Below are 23047 nucleotides of genomic sequence, written 5' to 3'. Positions count from 1 at the left end.
GCGACTTCTTATAGAATGTCCGCAGACATTCGCTTTATCGGAGTTCTACTGTATACATCGGGTATCGAAACGTAGTGTTATTTGGATTTTGTCTACATCGTTCACAAAGAGGCAAATTTAAATGTAATGTTACTAAAAAAGGACCTAAGGGTTTTGGATCGAAATGAACCATTCTGGTATATGTAATTCCACATATGCAATCATTGAGAGTAGAGTCAGAATAGAGGAACGGCCAACCTCCTCTCAGGTACAATTTCAGTATTGAATTGAAATAGGTTTACCTAATGATTTAAGTAGGAGGTTTCGTGTTACACTCTGCTTAATCGATAGCTGTGTTTGTTTCAGTTTTAATCATTTTTTTTTAATTTAGTACTCAATTTCCCATGGTTGGCTGGCTGAATATTGCTCGAGAATTTTTCACTCATATGGAGATAATTTCCCACGAAATATTCAATATGCACACAAGACTACTTAGATGAGAAAATTACCTTTATGAACATAAGGGACGGAAGGTGAAAAAACAACTACTGCGTTATATTACATGTGTAAGATGTTGAAAATAGGAGAAATAGTTTTGTGATCAGAAAAATTAATGGGTAATGTAAGTCTTTCATTTCCCATTCCTGAAATCACTGTACCTATAAATGGGTTCACGAGTGCTTTTCTCTACCCAAAAATACTACATATTTCGATAAAAAAATCTTTGTTGTTAACCTATCATTAGGTCAAATGCTGGTTGACGTGTTTCCTACCGATTGTTTGGCCGTTCTTGACACATTGATTTTGACTACGGATTCCTCCGTTTACCTGATCAGGATATAGGGCTCACGACGGTTGTGACCGGTCGACAGTGGATGCTTACTCCTCCTAGGCACTTGATCCCGCCTTTGGTATATCCAGGAGTTTGTGTTTGCCCAACTCTCTATTTTGTATTCCTTATATGAGTTATGAGATTAGGCATAACTATCTGTATGAAACAAATCAGACAGCGTTGGACCCAATGGCAAACTAGAGCGTTATAACGACCATAGAATTTGCGAAATGCTGACTTTAAACGAGACTGTTGAAACCCTTCTAACATAAACCTGTTTGTCAGTAGACTGCCTCAAATTTAGACATACATCTAGACATCAAAGACGTGTAATACGGGTCGTCTGCTATTTGCTTATTTTCTGAATACATGTATGGGGAGAAGTGATTGTCTCAAAAATATAGGTCCGACAAAAGCTCAATCTAGTCAAGTATTTAAACATATGTTAATTTCTCTGAACACTCACACTACCACATGTCCGTCCGTCTGTCTGTCAGTCAGTCTGTACCATTGGTTTTCCAGACTTTTTCCGTAATGTTTGCGAGGATTTGTTTCAAACTTGTAGTATAGTTTCAGAGTGGCATACTACAAATGAAGTTTGAATTTCGTTACGATTGATGGGCAGATGTAGAAGAAGTAATTTTTTTTTAAATATTGTTACGCTTTTAGGGTTCAGAATTTAAAATGTAAATATGAATGTTATATTGGTGTGTTGTTTTGTGTTTCATATTCAAGATTATTTCCCCCACGTAATTTTGTTTTGCAAAAACGATCTCCCAGATTTGAAGCTTTTTGAACTGCATCGCAACTAGGCAAACGGTACGTCGCACGGTGACGGAGTTCCGAATTTTCTTGCTTTTTATACAATAGTAATCAAACCCTTCACTGCGTGGCATTTAGGATACATTAAAAATGAATGTTGCATTCTTATAAAGTATAGACTTCTGAATAAGAATATTTCATCCCTGATGAAAACTGCATGCCTCTTCTGTATTATAGTGCGCTGGTAGGGGACATGTATTGCTTATGCAATACTCTCAAAATGCCTGTTTTTAAAAGTAGTTTTAAAATAGAGTCAGAATTATGACCAAATTAGAGATATGCCTACTAAAATTTCATCGCTATTGACGAAGGTCACCAGTATTGATCAAACATTACATAACTTGCACCACATAACATAAATATTACTTTTTATTTTCTGCAAAGTCATTCTTCAATATCATTTAGTACAACGTCATATTCAAAGTAAACATCGTTAGATATTAATGTTCGTTTGGTAAATTTCGGTCCTTTCAGGATATCAAAGTCGGTTCCATCTATCACAAATATTTCAGATGTTTATCTGATTTTTGTAAGGAAATTACTACTTGGAGGGGTCACTCAAAACCATTTAAAATGTCGTTAGCCCCCCTCAGATCCGTGCTCGTCATACAGACATTAACTTCAATATAGAAAATGACAGAGCAGCTAGCAATAAAGGGTTATATCATTTTAGTTATAATTTAGCATGTTTGTGGTTTTCCAATCGATATCTACACACGGGTGACAAAAATTGAGGCTATTACTAAGCTGACCTACTGCTAGTTGTCTGGAAAATTAGATTACTGAAGAAAACCCATTCGCTTCATTGAAATGCCGAGAAACTTGGCAGTACATTGTAAAAGCAGTTTGAACCACATACAAAATGCGAGTACTGCAAATCTGCGTCCCGTGATGTCACACAGTAATATTACTCTACTTTACGGTCATTTCATGCGTAGCATCGCGACATTAAGTACTAGAATTTCATGGAATTTGGTAAAAGTATACGCTTAATGCCATTAGTTGGTGGAGATATTGATTAAGATGAACATTATTATACAGTCATTTTTATTTTAGAATTAGTATTCATATAAGTACTGTACCATGCAAAATGATATAGTATGTAAATTGAGAACGAGGCTTTCATATAACTCACCATATCGTTATTCTTTTTTAGCTTTTAGAGTAACAAAAGGATCTCTTTCATTGAACAAATTATTACTTAAAAACGGCAACATGGAAGACATATAAATATGCTATTCTAAACTGGACTATTGTGCCTGTGTAAAAGCTTCCTTTGACCGATACCTTCACATGAATAATGCCAACAGAATCACCAGAACATAGAAACACGACTCTACATAAATCAGCTTGCTAATCACTCCATGGTTATACTTAAAAATAACTTTCAGTTTTGAAAATTGATGGGGGTATGAACTGCGCCGTGTCACGCCCACATACTTCATGAAGCGCTTTGGTTTCCATTAAAAGTATGCCGGCATTACACGTTGCAGTTCATACTCTCATGTATTTTCAAAAATGATTTTTTTTTAAATATTTACATTTTATTTTTATATCTGTCCAAATTCCCAACCGTTAGAATATATGTGTACATATCTACCAAGATTCATACGCAAATTGTTTACACCTGCACTGCATTCATTAGAAAATGGTTATCATTCCAATTGGCGAAGGCATAAAAGGCAAAAACATTGGAGATGTAAATATTTGGTCAGATTGCAGAGACCAATATGTACATGTAGCAATTGAAAATTTTCAACAATTCCAGACACTGCCATGGGAATGAACTATACACCTAGTATTAATTTCATGAATAAGCTCGAGTTAGATTTAGATTACGGTATACTTATCAACTTCAATTTTCAATCACGCATTTTTGCTGCCACATCCCGATTCGATTTCATTATCTGTTGATCTACATTAATATTAAAAATTGTTTATCATATAATTCATGTTTTTTACAAAGTCGTGCTTTGAAACTTTGTACAGACATGACTTTTGATAGAAATATGAAAGCGATATTTGCCATCGTTGCAGTATTTTGTTTCTCTTCATCTCCTACAAGATGAAATAGACACCATGTAGATTGCAGGGGGGGGGGGGGGGGTGTACTCAGAATTGAAATTTTAAAACAGATAAATAGAAAGCATGTAAAATACGTAAACTACAAAATGGTAAATACATGTATCACTATTAAATACATTTTGATGAACTATTACTACTAGAAAATCAAAGTTTTAGAAAATTGAAACAAACTTGGCCTTGTATGGGGTCGGACGTTGCGATATTTTTAAATTTATAAATCGTTCATGCAATGAGATTTACTTTTTTAATTGATAAATCGCCCCTGCATTGAGTTGTACTTTTCGGGATGATATGTCTGCACTTTTAATTAAAACAAACAAAGAAATATAAATTGTCATAGAAATTAAAGAATGTTTATTCTATTGATCTCAATTCTGAAGAAATATTTCGACAACTGCCTCTAACTGAGTAACAAAATTATGTTACAAATACGACCCGGTGGTAATTAAACAGAAACACCCATTCGTTAATCTCATAATCTTTCAGAAATAAGAAAAAATCCACAACTGCCGATTGAGTACATTGATATCACGGCGAAGATAAACATAATTATGTTCTGCAAAGATTTACAGATAGATTCCATAGAGAAAATGGACTCACTTAATGCTAATTATGGTGGCAAACCATTACATGTCTAGAAGCTAAAGGTCGGTCAATAGCGTTTATTTTAGATGTAAGTAATCAACTCATTTCAGCCATTTGAGGTTATGTTTAAAGTGTCTAAATTATTACACAATATTATATAACCAAGACAACAATTGATTTCGTTATGTCCATATTTAATAATGAAATTTAACCATTAGCTGAAATGTTTCTGAGTTTTGATGGTTTCTCCTCAATTTTAAGCTTCGCTGCTTCGTAGATCGTATAAATGGCAAATATCAGCTCACCATTTTTCACATTCGTTTAGCAGATTCAATAAGTGAAATTATCGACTCTATGGTAAGACAAATGAAATGGAGCTAGACTCGCGTGTTACAACATTCTATCGGGAAAGCCAACCGAAACTACCCGCCACTTCATTTTAAACGTATGTGTATGATGACAGAGAACGTGATGGATGTAAATAAGTATGATGGGTATACAAAGTTTAATTTTTAATTAGGAAACGCATCAGAAAACGTGTTTTGAAATTCTATATTCGATGGAAAGCTCACCGACTGCTGCGGAGGAACACAGACAACTTGTTACGGAGGAATATAGTGATGGTGTAGAAATGAAAAATAGTTCTAAAATCAACGAAAAATTATCCGAAAGGGGAGAAAAAAGTTCCACGAGTAATGGAAAAAATGAGATAAATGGACTAAAGAAAGAAAATGGCGATAGAAACAGCGAAAATAAAGAAGCTGAAAAGAAAGCAGCAGTCAAACGCAGACCGTTGTCTACAAAAAGTACCCGTAGTAATGACTTAAAAGACAGGGGTAAGAGGAGAGAGCCTGTTATAGCAGTTAAAGGAAAGCATACTGTCAAAAGACGTAGTAGCTCATCAGACGTTGTTAAGGGAAAGGGGCATTTATTATCTAAGAAGATTTCTAAAAGGCCAGAGGCGTCGGGACATACATCAGCAGTGGATAGCGGATCTCAACTGACCGGTTCAAAGGTCAGTGTTAAAGAAGATACTGTGAAATTACAGGACCCAGGGGTCAGACCGCAAAGTTCCTCGAGTAAACATTCAGACAAGAGTAACGGTAATGGATTCGTAGTGGTGGACAGTGACGTAAAGGCGGCGAAATCCAAGACCTCGGCCCAAGACAACAAATCGAAAACGTTCGGAATTAAAAAGTCTTGGCAAAAATTAAAGTCGGCGAAAGTAAACGGTAAACGTTTAATTTCCTCACAAGGCAATGGATCTCTGCCGTTATCAAACGACGTTAAAGCAAAGCAAGACATTGACAACGTGTCGAAAAGCGAAGTCCCTAAATCCAAAGAAAAAATAGCTGAGAAACCAAAAAGTTCATCGGAAGTCAAGGGAGCATTAACACCTGATTTCATTCAAAATTCTCCGGATTCTCCTGTTCTAGCAAATGATGAAAGTTCTCAATTGTCTGCTGAGCCAGTTATTCAGTATGGAAATGGTGTTAAATATAATGAAGATGAAAGGACAAAGTCTTTGGTGTCTAGTTCGGAGCCCTGGATTCAATCTGCCATACCTTATCTTCCATTAGGATTGTCTGTGATATGTCTGCTGATGAATATAATCATCCCTGGTTCAGGTAAGAACATTTTCCATCAATTTACAATATTATAAAAAAGAACTTAGCAGAAAACAGGCCTTTCAAGAAATATTCATTTTTTCTACAGTTTGTTGTTTTATTTTGGAATTTAAAAAAATACAAATGCTGTTTTAAAGGTAGATTACAACACCTTTAGTGGAGGGAGGGAAATGAGAAACGAAATTTCAAAATAATTTCTCTGGTACGAAACTACGTAATCGTACACCGTGCTGAGTTGCTGGAAAATCGCTCTTTTATTAGAAAACTAACAGGACTTTGGTTCCACTTTATTACAGAAAAGCCTTTTAATGGGTGAACATTAATACAAATATGTCATCAAACCAGTGATATTCTCTTTGAACTTGATAGGAAATTATGGTTTTATCTCCTTTTGCTGCCTAACATTTGAAATCACACGTATAGTGATCAGTTCGCCGCCTATTAGATCGTAATTCATTGTTCTAGCAGCAGAAGATACACAGGATTCGTAAGAAAACGGATTTGCTAAACCGGAAGCGACGTGTTATTTCGTCTGCACCACTGAATAATGGTTTTACTATAAATTATCTCCCGTTCGTGTTATTGGATTTATGAAGCTTTTTAAGTTGCTTTTTACGAAGGTAATTTGAAAGAATATCGGAGTCAAATAGTCCTACTAGAAATTCAAATAAATAGGGATAAATTATACTTATTACGGTTTCATTGCTAAGTTGTTTTTTTTTTTTAAATCGTGCATTGTATATGTTAATGAACCAGGATTATATTGAGTGGTTTTTCTTTTTTAATTTTACCTTAATCAACAGAAATCGATTTGCTTAAGTTAATTGCGGGTCTTAAAACTTTTACATATCTGAAATATTGAACTACAACATGGCCACATAAATCAAGACTGTCAGGAATCTTTAGAAAGTCAAAAAGGTTATTTTATCATTAACAAGACATATTTTCTCAATGTTGACCTTAATAATGGGACAGTAATGTTTTACGGATGATAACGACACTAAACCAAGCGGAGAACTATCTTTGGGGAGCATGACGTTACCCGTCGCTTATCTACAACGTCAAGAAAATCCCGCCGGAGTGGTGTTTGAGTTGACTAGTAAATTACCTGATTTGCTACTTTGCCGATGGAGCTGCTGTCGCACAATCAGCCTCTAAAATTGCAAATCAATGTCCATTTCCACCCTGTCCTGCTTATCGGCTCCTTTTACACGGCGGTGATTGAATAATTTGATGGCTAATTGATTTAACTGGTACTCGACATAGACGTGCGATGGAATCTGTTTTCTTCTTTACATTGAAATTCTGGACCGCCTTGATACCTTTTCCGGTATTATCAAATGCTTGCGCTAATCTGCAGTGATTTTATATAAAAAGAAGCATTAGAGGCTATATTGAGTGTATTAAATGTATGAAAATTTTATAGGAATCTCTAAAATACTTTTCACAATTTTATTGACAGTTTGATACGAAAGCTTGTGTAATAATTAGGAAATGTATTGCCTTTCTTTAGAATTAATTAAGAACTCATAGCTCAGATTCTTTTTAATAAAACTCTAATCGCGAAAGTTGGATAGTTTCTATTGTATCCGATTGCAAATAGAAAAAAAATCTTTCCGGCAAATTTCACAAGTTACTTAATTTCTAAGTTTTGTGTATGCGGATTGCATGAATGAGTCGTTTTGAATGTAGATTAGATTTATTTAAGAATGATATATGTCTGAACTAAAGAAATAAAAACAAGTGAATTAAACTAATTCTAAAAATATTATTCAGAAATGTAGCTTAGATAAATTTTTCTGTACTGCTTTTTAAAGATATATATTGTTAATCATTTTTAACCGTTCCGTTGTCTTTGATTACTAGGGACAGTTCTGAGCGGGTTTTCCATCCTCTTGTGCGGAGAAACGCGATTACAAGCAAAGGAAGACCAGAAGACGGTGACCCTGTGCGTTAACGTGTGGGTGGGCGTGTCCCAGTTGTTCACAGTTACTTTCCTGTTTGTGGGCTGGTTCTGGAGCCTCGCCTGGGGAATCAAACTCGTTACGCTTTCTGGTTTGTAATATGATGTTTACAAGCTTTGACTGTACTATATCAAAATAGCCTTGATGGTACATTTATGCTTTAAAGGACACATATCGTGTTTTCAAAGTATACAAAATTATGTGCATTTTGTCTTCCTTATGCTTATAGAAATTAATTGTAATAGTTTGTTCGCTGAAGCATTGCGATAATTAGCCACAACACGGACTTAAATCTAAGCCCCGATTTCAAAAAGCCTAGTTAATTAGATAGGTAGTCACGTGGTACAGTGACGTCATATGCGACCTTCGTCGATCAACTTGTTGTAAAAGTAGTGTTAGATATTTTTTAAAACTCGGGTTTTAGGGGCCTAGTAAATTTACCATGGATAACATTTATTTCGATGTTAACAAATTTCCCGAGTCTTATATCTTTTAGCCACCAGTGCATACAAATAGCGGCCCAAATGTAGCGAGGAAAGCGAGTATGAAATCTGCGAGTAAATAATGTTTACATGGGATCACTGTCTAAACACAATATGGCAATGTCATTTCTGTAAACAACTGTAATTAGCGTTGTTGCTTTTTGAAAATAAACAGTGCAATTATTATTAAATTTATTTTGGAGAAGTTAGATAGATCTAAATTATGATACGATTATGTATCATTGACAACTAGGCCTACTGTCACGGGTGCATTTCGAAAAAAAATAAATAATAATAATAAAAATTATCAAACTTATGGTGAAAATCCCAATACTTTTAAATTATTTTATTCAAGCAATTTTATTAATCATTATTTTTTGTTGTTATCTACACGTTGTTACTTAGGAAGTGGGAGCGCGGCGTGCTGTACGTTGTTGAAAACACGTACGTGTTCCTTAAAAAAAAAATGAAAGCATTATCATTCAATTCAAAGTTGGGAAATATCATATTTTATTATTTATAATTGAAAGTTCAATTATCTTTTATCTTCAAATTTCTTTTTTAAAACTACCAGTTGGTAGACACTGCTAGCGAAGTTTTGCCTATATGGTGTTACAAGGTGAAGGTCAGTTGGTGCGAGTGTGTATTGAATTTGAGAGCAGAACGGAAAGCATAAGCCGTAGGCCTATAGCAAAGATCGCGCATCACTGATAAGACCTAATTATAGATAGGATAAAGATAACGCGCAGCCTCGTTATCAAATGTAGTACAAACATTGGACAGCGTGTACTACATTCCTAATGGCCACGCCGATATCAAAAGAAAAAAAGCTAACACACGGTGCAACAAGACACTGCTGTTATGGAATATGCAACAGTGACAGTAGATATGCTGATCGAGAATATATGACTGGGGTTTTTTGGATACCATTTCCAAAACCCAAGAGGAATCTGGAAAAATGTCAGCGATGGGCGCGTGTGTGTGGCAGGGAATATTTTACCGTTGAAAAGGTTACAAGATGGACATACATATGTAGTAAACATTTTGTGGGTGGAAATGGACCGACAGCAGAACATCCTGATCCCATTCCAGCAACTCTAACGCCAAATCAGGTATAAATTCAAACCAAAAAATTGCGGAAATAGGTACATGTATATTTGGGGGGGGGGGGGGGGGGGGGGGGGGGGGGGGGCATAAATCAGACTGCACGTTGAATAGTATTCATGTCTTTTATAGTTTTCAAGTTTTATTTTTTGCCTTTTTGTTTATTATGTCCAAAAACGATGGGTTATTAAAACAAATTTACGGTGGCATATAAACACCCCTAAATATGTATAAAAAAAAAAAATTTTTTTAAAAATAATGAAAATTTAATGGTTTGTATCTACATGTACCAGGAAACAAATGTTCTTAAGAAGTCTCAACAAGAGCCATAATTTCAAGCCAAAATATGTTTTTGTGAACAAAACAAACGAGTATTTTTTCAATTTACAATATTATTTTTAGGCGGAAAAATTCTCTAGGAAAAGGAAACCACCCACTCCACGGAGCAATCCTGTTTCTAAAAGAATGTTAAAGGACGTGTCAGAAGCATTACTATCCTTACAAGATGAGGCAATACCTTCAACTTCTACTAGCACTTGTGATATGCATCGTGGCCATATTAAGGAGAACAGAACAAATATAGTCAACCATGATCAGTCTGACACTATATGTACTGGGACCGGGTCTGATATGAATCAGAATGTAAGTTCTTTTTTCAGTTTCCTGAAACCTGCAAAATTTTGTCCATTTTAAGTAAAGCATACCTGCATTCATAACATCAAAAGGAGTTACATGTTAATTGTACCATTTTTGAATGACATTCGTAGATATTCACATTTATAAACTTTCTTCAGTTTAAACAAATATCTCGAATATAATATTCTTGACACTCATTTTATGTCTTATTTTTGTATATTTTGTCTGAAACTTAAGGATTTGTAAAGACTAAAATTTTCATTAAATATGTCTCATAACTTTTGAATGACACATGTACATTTGCATTTCTCAGGAACATGTCAAACAGGAGCAGACCCAAAAGAACGCAATTCATTGTGCAACACAAATACAAGATTGTGGGACACAAACTACTTTTCATTGCAGTGATATTCTTGCCAATAAAATTGAGAGAAGGCTGAGGAAAAATGAAGGGCATTCAAAGCAAAAGAGTCCGCAAAAACAGAACACCAAAAACAAGTTTGATTACGAGCAATTGGCAACAAAAGGAAAACTTTTTAAATTTTACACAGGTTTAAATGTTGAACAATTTAACCACTTTTTTAAGGTCTTGGAAAATGCCGGAGGTGTATATGAACTGAAATATTGGAAAGGAAATAAAACAAAATCACCAAAGAAAAGGCGAAACGACTCAAAACAACGACAAACCAAACTATCGACAAGAAATCAGTTATTATTGGTTCTTATGAAGTTAAGGCATAGGTTTCCAAATAAAGATCTTGCATACAGATATGGAGTAAGCATCAGTACTGTCTCTTCAACAATTAACACTTGGATTCAATATTTATATAAAGTTACTGGTGGTATTCGTAAAAAAATGTTTCCATCTAGGGCTTTAATTCAAAAACATTTGCCTGCTTGCTTTAGGTCCTTCAAAAATGTCCGTGTGATAATTGATTGCTTTGAGATATTTACTCAGTCATCACGGGATTTTGCTGAGCAAGGTAATATGTATTCCTCGTATAAAAATAATCCAACATTGAAATGTTTGGTTGGTGTTGCACCTACAGGAGCAGTTACATTTTTATCAGATGTATATGAGGGAAGTATATCAGACAAGGAGATAACTGTAAAGTCTGGTTTGGCTGACTTGCTTAATCCTGGAGACTTGGTGATAGCGGATCGAGGGTTTTTGATTCGGGATATACTGAACCCAAGAAAAGTAGACCTTAACATTCCACCATTTCTTTCAGGAAGAGATCGACTAACCCCTCAAGAAGAAATATTGACAAAACGCATTGCACGAGTACGCATTCATGTGGAACGAGCAATTGAGCGCATGAAAAAATTTAAAATAATAGGAACAACAATACCTCTTAGTCTCAAACCAGTAGCCACAGAAATAGTGCATATAATTGGATTTCTAGTCAATTACCAAAGTCCACTTGTAAAATGAGCATTGAACATTAAACTTGATAAAATAATTCTAAATTTATAAATGAATTCCAGCCTGACCTTGCATTCATTAGAGAAGTATCTTTTTGTTGCATGATTTTTTTCTTCAGTACATTTATTGTGGTTCAGATGATTGGGCTAATATCTGCTTGATTATTATAGTTCGTCTTTTACTGCCTTTGTTTTCTTTTGACCACTTGTTGGGGGGGGGGGGGGGGGGGGGTTGAGATCTCACTAGTTTAACCCCACCACATTTCATGTGCCTGGCCCAAGTCGGGTATTGTGGTCACAAGTTTGTCTGTATTTTTGTGTTAAATGTTACGTAATGTACATGTACATTTTGGTAATATTCATGCAAGAGCGACTAAAATTTTACATATACACGTTTTATTTATTTGAGGCAATTTTCACAAGGAGTGGAGTTCCACCCTTATGGAAGGCCTTTTGGAGACCTCTAGATTTGTGGATTGAGTGTGGTCTCTGAAACTTACAAATGTAGTCTATATCTTTTCACACATTGTGAAAGTGTGACACTGTTCAAAACCAATAAAGATCTGAATCTATAATTATTTTTTTTGCTTTTTTATGTACAAAAATACATGTAAATGAAGAAGTCAAGACATTTGATATATCATATGTGTATCTCATACAAAATAATAACATTATTTATTTTACTCTTTATCATTATAAATTGCAGGTGCATGTATGAATATTTGCACTGATGAACACTTGCAATATATACATGTATTTAAAGTTCTACTGGCAAGAGTTTTCTTGGAATCCTCATTTCTAGGTATTCCGTCATCATACATTTATGATGAAATAAAATTAATTTATCTCGGAGATCATGCCAATATTCTCCATCAAAATGGATTCTCTGAATCAAAGTTTTTGCACTAGACCAAATTACAAAATCACAAAATTTCACATTACAAAGTCCCATTTGCATTTGAACCTGAGCATAGTACTTATGGGTTTTTTTCAAAGACAGGATACCATTTTCTATTGTATAACACAAGTTAAATCGTTGACACGGCTTTAGACTCTCTATACATAATGGGTCTTTGTCTTTCAATACTAATGGACATTTTATTTCCAAAACACCAATAAGATTATTGTTAGCATCATAGATTAGTCCATCTGGGCTACATCCTAATTCAGGGTACTCGGGATTTATCCAGAAACCACTTTTTCTTGTTGTTTCATTGTTTCCCTTACTCAGATTAACATATTGCGTAAATGCATTATCTTCATTTTCTTGTCCATACTTTAAACTTTTCAATTGGGGAAGCTTTTTGCCCCATAGAATCCGCTCCAAAAGGTTATATTTAGCCCTTGGGCTTTTAACACTACTGACTTCCTTTGCTACAGATGCAGTTATTCTACAATTGCGACTGCTGTGCCACATAATAGATTCAGCCTGTCTATCAGTGTTTGGGACTTCATAAGGTTCAGATGCATCTTGTTTGATCAAATTCAAAGAATAATTGGTTCTTTCATTTAAATTTTTAATGTCAACCACATAATCACTATATTCAATTTCTAATATTTGGTCAAACATACAATATGATCCAGAATTTGGCAATGTAGCAATAAATTCATTTGCAAATTTAGTTTCATCCAATTTAGTAGTCATAGGATTATAATTTCTGTACCTATCCGCTTTTAACTTTTTGTTGTATGATGTGGAATAACATGGCTGAGGTTGCCTTTTAGCCTTCCGTCCTACATTCCATGTACATAGCTTGCTAGTGCAAGCATCCGGATCGTATCCAAACTGTAATGTGTAATCCTCCAAAGCAAATAATAACGAAGCTATATGGTTACATCGTCCCATTGCTGAAGCTTTACAATCACACGAGGCATCCAATATTTTCCCAGATGGAGATCCCAAAGTTAAAGTCACATGATATAGCTTTTGTTGAGTGTATGATGCCATCACAGTTGATTTGACAAAAAAGTATTCACCTTTTGCAATACTCTTAATATCTTTTACATGGCCGCTGGCAAAATATTGACGTCCTTTCACCATCGGTTTTGAAGTATTGAAGTCTGTCAAATTGTCTTCACTTTCACTATCAGACGTCGACGTTTTACTTTTTTTCTCATATACTTTGGCAGTTAGTATTATATGTTCATATATTCTTCCATAACAGAATCCTTTAGGAATACTCCCTGAAGGAATTTTTTGCCAACCACTTGTAGGTAAAAGAGGTATCATATCAGCTGATGATTTACTGCGGGCAGTGGATAACACCTCTCGTACTTTCTCCTCGTACCAGATTCCCCCATCCACAGAAATTATGATGTCTGTGTTCTTGGACTCTATGCATTCTAGGCACCTAAAAAATTGACAAATGTAATTTCTAAGCATATGCATGAATGGCGTGCTGATATGTATGCTTATATATTAGGTGTTTCAAGAACTTTTAAGAAGGCCACTGTTTGAATGTTTTATTTCATATAAAGTATTTTTTATTTGCAGTAGATCTGCTGTAATTTAATTGACAAAGGAGATTACCATTTACATACACATTTGTAATCGACCACTATATGTCAATAATTTCAAATAACAAGAATTGAATATATTCATTTACAACCTAAGACAATTAAGCCTCTAGCAAAATCGTCTTGACCCTCCCACACCCCCCCTTTTTTATTCGCTACACATGAAAATGTATGCAATGAATCGCTGACAGAACGATACTCCCGTGGTAAATGAATTAAGATATAGTTTTAAGACGTATTTTTACCAATCATAATTATAATATATACGGATGATGAACAATAAATCGTGGTGTACAGCGTGTATATACATGGGATGAAAATGTACGCATGTGTTTAAGTGTTTCTTACCTTTTGACTAATTCGGGTTTTGTACCCGCTTGTAACATTCCCCTGCATTCTAACCATCGCTTCAGTTCAACGACTGAATGTTCTGACACATCAGAACAACGAAACTTCGCTCCAGGAACATCAGTTTCCTCTAACTTTATAGAATAGATTTTGTCGGACACTGCCATTGTTTGTACTACACTTTCACTTTCGCGTATCACGTGATTACACACCACACGATTTATGACGTAGCGTACGATCTACGCTATATGTAACAGTGGGTAGCTTCGATAGAACCATTTTCTCGCAGTTTATCTACGTCTTTGTCCAAGTGCTTGTTTGAAAAAGTACAGGGACAAATTCTACTGGGTTTTTTTTTATGGCAAAATCGTTGTGCCGACAAAAAATATTCACGTCTTGTCCCTCATACCTTCCTTCGAAAATTGAAAAAAAACACAGTCCAAAGCCTCTCTACTGACAGCAAGTACACCCTTAAACGGCACAAAACACCCTAATGCAGTGTTATTTACAAGCCGTTAATGTGATAATTGTTTGTTTGTCAATTAAATCTAATCTGTTTATGAAATGGCTAACAACTGTTTTCAAATCTTCTCGCTCGAGGTCGCATATGACGTCACAGATAATGGCGCGTAAAATATCGAAGAAAATATGCATATCGCAAGATTTGAATTTCATCGCTTTCAAACTCGAAAACTACGCAAACTGTTTCATTTAAAACACATGTAAAGTAGTTTTAGGCATGAAATGAATTAATTTTGCTGAAAAAATTAAAAAGTTTAAAAACATGCGATGTGTCCTTTAAGTCTCTGTTGTTGTTCTTCTTTCGCAAGGGGGGGGGGGGGGGGGGGAGGGGGGGAGGGGGGGGAGGGGGGGGGTTCCCGGTAAACTAAATATTAGATAGACATTTTTAGATATTTTGAAGAAGCACATGTTCTGAGATTATTTTTCTTTCTTTCATTATTTGTCTTCTTCAATCTTTTGTTATATTTTTATGTACTATATTAATTTTAACTTTGTCATAACTGACCTTTGACCTATGGAAAGGGCTTATATGGGCATTGTGCCTGCTGCCTAATCCTATTTATGTATGTATTATATATATATATATATATAATTATTATTATTATTATTATTATTCATATATATATATATATATATATATATATATATATATATATATATATGAATAAAATACTGTTGAAACAAAAAAAAAATTTTAATCTGAGATTGTGAAAAAAAAAAGTATGAAAGAGAGCAACTACATGTACTGTGAAATTATAGATATACATGTATATAGACATTGTCTAATTAAGAACACACACATGTGTTATATAATATATAATTCCAAAAATATTTGTGACCGAGATGTGGGTAATCAATTTGAAGTGAAATAAAATGGCATCATCATGAGAGAATATTTCATAATACTATCGTATACTTCAGAGTGTATAAAAATATACATTTGTACAGAAGAATCTTAGTGTAAAAAACATAGAATACACGTGTTCACAGAAAACTCCGAAAAATGAAGATTCATAAATGTATTAACGCGGTGAATTCAGCAGTTTGTTGATTTAGTCGCCACCTATATTTTCCTCGTCACACATCAACAATCTTGGATTTAAAAAAAACCCATAAACTCCCAACAATTTACAACACACAAATGAATACGTAATATACGACACGGCTGAAGAGAACATGTATTTATGTGCACGTATGTAGTATGTGCGGTAATGATGACTGGGTTTGAACACAGAATACTTTGAACATCTGTTGTGAAACAAATCAGCTGATTTCCATACATCTATAATATATAAGAGCCCATTGTCGGCATTATTAAATCGCCCTGAAGCAGATATGTGAATGTTTACTTTTGAAAACATTGATATTTTATATATTTGAAAAATATTATTTTCCGTGTGATTGTTTGAACAATTCATGAGCATAGATTAAAACACAAATCTAATCATAGCTCACCATGAGTGCCCTGTTACTCCAGGAGAATTGTATTAATTTTCCTAGAATATTTAACTGTCTCGTTTAATGTCATGAAATATTGAAATAATTTACACATTTTGTAAACTTGTACCAGTCTGGCTCATGGAGCATTGTGATTTTTTTTAAATTTTTAAATACTTGGTTAATAATTATTCTGCCACAGTAAATCATTACCTAAAACACATTGTTAATAATTAAGCAGGCGAGGAAAAAGAATATTCGTAACTTTATATTTAAATGTCAACAATGGTACATCTCATTTTTGTGGTTTCTAAACAGAAATGGTAAAAAAAAAAAAAAAAAAAAAAAAAAGAAGACGTTTCATCGCCAAACAATCGAGAAATAAATTTCACCACGTGATATCTCCATTCTACACGGGACGAGTTAATGTAGCAGTGACGTCTTCATAAACTACCATCATTGTTAAAATTTTACGATTCATATCATTGCTTAAATAAGTGCAATTCAAAAACGGTGCCAGTCCGTAAACGATTGTGTCGCATTCTGCAATTAGACATAACGTCAGAAATAGAACGTTATAAAAACCAAAGGCTAGACACTAACTACCAAGCATCGCCAGATCGCCTAGATGAAGATCAACACTTTATATACGCCTACATTGTGTTCAATGGAATATTCAAATATATAATTACATGACAATTTTTCAAATAAGATATAAAAAAGCAATTGTACTGATGTTTCAACGCATGCTGTGGAATATCGCGAAGGAAAATTTAATGTTACTGTAACAGAAAACCACTAATGATTGTCTCATTATCTGATACATATCTGAATTATTCAATCGACTGTATAATAAGTCGTTCATATTTCATTTTCCACTGTTGGTGAAAATTACCTGTATTAGGAAAGGTAGCCATGCTTTGTCTTAATTTACTACCTAAAACATATCCAAGGTTTTCTAAAACAAAAATGTAAAGCTATGGAACAGTAATCAATTTCATAAAACCCCACAAGAATATCAAAATGAGAGTCGGGGAAAACACAGATACCTGTACCTGTACACAGCAGAAGTGTGATAAGGTGCCTAGACGGAGTAACCATTCCCTGTTGACCGGTCACACCCGCTTGACTCCTATGTTGATCAGGTCAACAGAGTATTCCGTAATCAAATTCAGTAGGTAGAGCACGGACTGAAAATTGGTATGGAACACTTCAGGCAGCATTCGACCTAATGACAGGTTGTATTTGCAAATGAGATCATTATAACGACCATAGAATTTGCGAAATGCCTAAGTTAAGCGTGGATGTTGAAACCCATGTAGCATCAACATATTTGCCTGTATAGCCTGCCTCGATTTAAAAATTGATCATACACATATCATGCTCTCGCGTATCGAATCAGTTGGAATACATAAACACCGAGTTTCATTTTCATTGCTGAAGCAGTCTTTTAAATTACATGTATGTCAAGAAGTCATTCGTGAGAAATGATGGTGTAAAGTGTCGAAAATGCGTACGTTTTAATGTTTTTGATTTTTAGAAAAAGTTCTGTGATTTCGAATTTACTAAACGTTCTTTCGGATTCTTGGTTATCCACATTTGATTTACACCCCCTCTCGCATATGTTGTGCTATAATACGTCTGAAATTCCTCCGCCGCGTGGTTTTATCTTCATGACGAGTAAAGACAAGGACTTGGTAGTACATGTACAAAATTTTGTCTTTTGAAAGGGAACATTGGAGTATAAGCTGGATTACCAAATGTGGAATTAAAACCCAGTAAAGTACAAATGTAATAACGAGTCTCACAATAATGCATGTGCATACTGTATAAATTGGAACATGGGAGATTGTCACGTGGTCAGATTCTTGAGACCTTGAAATTCTGTACGCGTGATTTTGAATTTGCCCTCCTATTAATATATCATTAGCCTTGCACTTTGCTGTGTGTAGAATAATATGAAAGTCAATTAAATTTTGTAATCAAATTTGTATAACATGAAAAATGATGACGCACATTAGGTAATAGATTATTTTTAAATTAATATTTATTTTCAATTCACAATTTGACCAACAATCCAAATAAAGGTGGAATGCACTTTAAGAGGGCATTATAAAATCGAAAGAAGTGTTGGGCCCGCATAAAAGTGCTCTGTCACACAATTTAGAAATTCATGATGTATTTCTAACAAGATACATGTAACTTGGTGTCCGCAAAAGAATTATATAAACAGGCATAGCATGAATGACTACATGTTACATACTATTCATTTTAATTCGTGGACAGATAAGTGAAATAAATAATAAAAAGAAAATAAATAAAAAACGCGTAAATAAAAATGAAATAAATAAAATATCCTATGAATCCTATTTTTAACACTTATTCCCTAGAAGTCATTAATGGAACAAATTGATTTCAGAAAAGGCATTTCAAAATAAGTTCCCCATCTCCATTAGTAGTAGATGAGATATATACATGAATAGATATTGCAATATTAAAATGGGGAAAAGAAAGCTTAGTATGCGATTTTCTCTTAGATGTGTTTTAATAAGACGGTTACAAAACAAATGGATATGTAACGTACTATTTCTTAATTGATCGTTAAACTACACGTACGGGAGGGATTTGTTTAGATTCCAAGCTCACAGAAAACAAACCTGTTGTTGATAAAGGCTTTCATTTGTGAGGTATGTCATTAGAGGGAAAGAAACACGATCAGTCAATCTCAGAAAAGAATTATCATTATATATCAGCGTGTATTTATTTGATTGAGTATACATTTATTTTTTCAGCACTAATCCCGAGCTTTCACTTGTTGACTATTATTGATTGGCATGGAATGGTGTTCCTTCCTGTGAGTTAAATTACCGTGACTGATGCGCAATATCTCTCACTTTTTCAGTGGAATACAAAAGGCAATTAAAAGAGAAAAGAGAAAGAGAATTACAAGTTATCGCTTTGAAGGCCTTTGGATCAGCCATGCACGTACGTCCGACGTTCTCCGTGGTTACCGAGTGATAAAGTGTGTTGACACGCAGACTGCTCACCTTGGAGAACCAACATTGTTTGCATGTGATTGGTACATTGGGTATCGTCCATTGCTGAAGTTATGGAAATAAATCATTTCTGCGAATTGAGTAACTCATAGTGTGCTTTGTTCTGTATGTCTATCAATATAGAAAAGGTAAATTATCAAATCATTACGTAAGAACGGACTACAACTTGAAATGTTTATTTTATTGATGAAATCAATATTTAAAAACCATACAACAATACTGTCACACACATTAAGCGATGTAGTCCTGTCACTACCACTATGATTGATAACTTCTAGTTTGGTAATATCGAAATGTACTACAAATGCTTGAATTTGAATGTGTATTAATTTATCAATATTTCGTATGGTATATATTTATTTTCTTTTTTTTCCCCCATTGTTTAAGATATTTTATTTTCTTATTGATTTTTGATTTGTAATACAAACTGTATAAACAGTTATTCAATCGATATCAAAACGTGTCAAAATACAATTGCACACTTTGAATGCATATACTTTTAATTGTAAAATATCTTACATGACTGACCATGTATAGCGTAATAAAACAAATACCTAAGGTCTGTAACTGCTGGATATATATACAGAGGTGAATCGGTAACTCAAAAGAAAATCATATATGCATTAAACCTAGATTAAAATGGGGCATGTACTTCCCTTTCCCAACTCACCATTTTAATAATTATATGGTAGAAAAATATATCTAATTTCAGTTGGTAACATTCAGCTAGAAGAAAACATTTACCACCCCTTTTATGATAAAGTGTAAATAAAGTTTTGTGTCGTAAAAGAAAACCGAAACCTTGGAATGGAAAAAAACACAACATTATTTGATTAGGGCTTATAGAAATTAATTATTTTTAGTGTTGAGTGAGGTGTTTTTTCGAGTCAGATGAACACAAATACCCACAATATATTTTGATTTACGCTACATTGACACATCAAGAATTATTTGTAATTTTAGATGGAGAAAATATTCTTTATCTTTCTGCCGATGTCCCTAGAGGGGCTTTCATCAGGAACTCTTATCTCTGGGTCTTTACCTGTCTCTGTGTTTGTTTCTGCTCCACTTTTATTTTCATTTATAGCACTATTTCCTGTAACAAATGTCGGTTCCATTTTATCATTTACTGTGTTGATTCCAGACATTGAATTTGTACGCCCCGACTCATTTACTTCATTTTGGAAGACCGAACCCGATCCATTTCTGCTGTTTTCTTGGTTATTATTTGTTCTTACTCCATCCATCGATGTGTCTGTAGCGACTGTTAAATTCTGAACGGGTTTACCTGTATCGGGTTCAGTGCTTTCTACCATTCTAGTTGCATTCATGTCCGTTTTTGATTCACTTTTAACAACGTTGTGAAAATCCGAAGTGGATATTTTACGTCCTACATTTATTTCAGTTTCATTAACGGTAACCAGCGTTGCTTGTTTCATTGTAGGGTTCGGTTCTTCAGTTGTTATTTCCGTTTTATTGGCTGTGACAGACTTTGCAGACGCAGCTTGTTCAGCTATCATCTTTGCGTTCTGTTCATCTCTAGATCTTTCAGCAGGGTTTCCTGGGCTTCCATTAGTCCCATTACTTACTCTCTCAAATTTGATTCCCAGGTTTTGCATAAACAGTAAAATCTGTTCCCTTGAACGTTTTCCGGATTTCTGGACCGTTTCCTCCAACCATGATGGAAATACTGGGTCTCCAGTATCTCGTTTTACTCTTGAGTTTCTGGTCAATGGCGAAATTGACAATGCCTATAAATCAACAATTCATTACAATAATAAACTGTGTGAAATAGACGAAATGGAATTGAACATCATTTGAAATCAAATATACCGACTTACCTCATCTAATGAGTTTTGCAGTATGTAGAAAAGCACGGTCAACGTTAATGCACTCTTCATTTTTCATTTCACATTCACACAGATTACTGTCGAACGTGTTCGTTTAAATATAGTGTTTGTCTACGAATCGTTGAACATCTATGTCAACTAGACATTTAGATCCTTTAAAATAAACACATTCCTGGCAATAAAGTAAAATAATCTGCTTAATTTCCTTTGTTTTTAAAATGCATCATACATTTCTCTTATTCATCAACCATTCAATAAAAGAATTATCGTATGAAGCATGACAAAAATTTTTTTTTTCATATCTTAATGAACAAATGAATCATATATGCGGTAATTCAAATCAAGTCTTTTTATGTAACTTACTCAGTATGTGAGCGACTGAGAAATGCGCAGGGTATTTTATTAATGCCTGTTCGCAAACAGATCTAGAAACTTGCTACAATCAGAAGCTTTCAGAGTTCAAAACTTAATTATTATGAAATTTCATCAAATGAATGAAATATATGCATTGCTGAATCCTAGATTTTATAGACAGTGCATGCTCTTCTGGTACGTGTATATATTGTTTGTCAGCTCCGTAGTGGGCGCTTGTGTATGTTGTGAATGATCAATTGATCAAACATCAGCCATAAAGAGTTCAGATTGAAGGCGGAACATGCGTTTCAAATGAATGTGTGTTTTATTTTCAATTCATCACAGTGTACTGATCCGCTGTAATGGATTCACAAATTTATTGAGTTTTCCCAAAATCCTTTTAACATACACAGTCATATAAATTTACAATTAGATTACTATCAGTGGGTTTCACATTTTTGCCATATTTTAATGTTGATAATTACTATTCAAGTCATAAACTTTAATATACATTCAAATCTCAATGTGTCTAAGTTAAACTTCAGCATGCTATCGATTCACTTATGTTTGCGAAGACTTTTATCATATTTTAGCAGTATACCTACATGTAGATGTAGTTTCTTTAGTAGAACAAAGTAAAAAGAAGTTGTAAACTGTTCAAATCGAAATCTTAAATATCAAGCATCAATTGCATCTAAAGTCACCATATCTTATGCGCAGTCGTCTCGATTTTGTCAAGAGTCTGGACAGGATATTATGTATGCTCTATAAATGAAGAGCCACACAACACATCTCACGAAGACGAATATTTTCAAGGAAATTTCTATACATAAAATTGTCAATATTACAACAATCAAATTTTATCGCATAAGAATATTTTATTCAATGGTAATTATGCAATAGCATCCATACACCTATGGCCGGTCAAATATACGACGTAAACATAGGTAGTGATTGCTCCTTCACCAAACGCTCGGTTTTGGAAGTGAGAATGGTGGGTCTTTCGGATATGACCTTAAAAACGGAGGTCCCGCATCGCGGTAGGCGTTGGTACGTTAAAGAACCCTCACTGCCATGGCCCTGAGCGCTAAGTTTACGGTATTTCACCTACAGCTGGTGACGTCTCATTATGAATGAAAAATTCTCGACGGGACGTAAAACAAACAAAACTAGCATTCTTATGAAGCACAGTTCTTAAAGAATTATGATGTAATGATGATGTAATGATAATGTAATGATGATGCAATGATGATGTAATGACCACTAATCACGAAGCATTGCGTACATAAATTACGTACATGGATACAAGACCTGCATTAATAGCTAATCATTTTGTTACGTCCTTCAGCGCAAAACATAGGTCTAGATTGGCGGTACTTCACCTGCAGCTGGTGACATCTTAATATGAATGAAACAATCAC

At 34.4% G+C, this 23047-nt stretch overlaps 4 protein-coding genes across 4 annotated transcripts; 2 read left to right on the top strand and 2 right to left on the bottom strand.

The window, feature by feature from the left end:
* The first annotated feature begins 4718 nt into the window (after positions 1 to 4718).
* On the top strand, positions 4719 to 19984 carry LOC125652673 (uncharacterized). Its single transcript, XM_048882026.2, has 3 exons — positions 4719 to 5931; positions 7798 to 7986; positions 19269 to 19984. Exons 1-3 carry the CDS (start codon positions 4863 to 4865, stop codon positions 19382 to 19384), a joined length of 1374 nt encoding a protein of 457 aa, XP_048737983.2. The 5' UTR covers positions 4719 to 4862; the 3' UTR covers positions 19385 to 19984.
* On the top strand, positions 9073 to 11765 carry LOC125665394 (uncharacterized). Its single transcript, XM_048898038.2, has 3 exons — positions 9073 to 9489; positions 9884 to 10123; positions 10431 to 11765. Exons 1-3 carry the CDS (start codon positions 9178 to 9180, stop codon positions 11550 to 11552), a joined length of 1674 nt encoding a protein of 557 aa, XP_048753995.2. The 5' UTR covers positions 9073 to 9177; the 3' UTR covers positions 11553 to 11765.
* LOC125665944 (uncharacterized) lies at positions 12179 to 14639 on the bottom strand. The gene is made up of 2 exons (XM_048898973.2): positions 14408 to 14639; positions 12179 to 13893 (listed from the first exon to the last, which is right to left on the bottom strand). The coding sequence occupies exons 1-2, from the start codon at positions 14572 to 14574 to the stop codon at positions 12300 to 12302; spliced, it is 1761 nt and encodes a 586-aa protein (XP_048754930.2). The 5' UTR covers positions 14575 to 14639; the 3' UTR covers positions 12179 to 12299.
* Positions 19583 to 21425, bottom strand: LOC125652674 (uncharacterized). The gene is made up of 2 exons (XM_048882027.2): positions 21264 to 21425; positions 19583 to 21173 (listed from the first exon to the last, which is right to left on the bottom strand). Exons 1-2 carry the CDS (start codon positions 21321 to 21323, stop codon positions 20382 to 20384), a joined length of 852 nt encoding a protein of 283 aa, XP_048737984.1. The 5' UTR covers positions 21324 to 21425; the 3' UTR covers positions 19583 to 20381.
* Positions 21426 to 23047: the final 1622 nt, after the last annotated feature.

The sequence above is a fragment of the Ostrea edulis genome, chromosome 5, assembly GCF_947568905.1.
Source record: "Ostrea edulis chromosome 5, xbOstEdul1.1, whole genome shotgun sequence".
NCBI classification, from domain to species: domain Eukaryota; kingdom Metazoa; phylum Mollusca; class Bivalvia; order Ostreida; family Ostreidae; genus Ostrea; species Ostrea edulis.
Note: the sequence above shows the minus strand (reverse complement) of the source record. Positions and strands in the feature narration are given on the sequence as shown.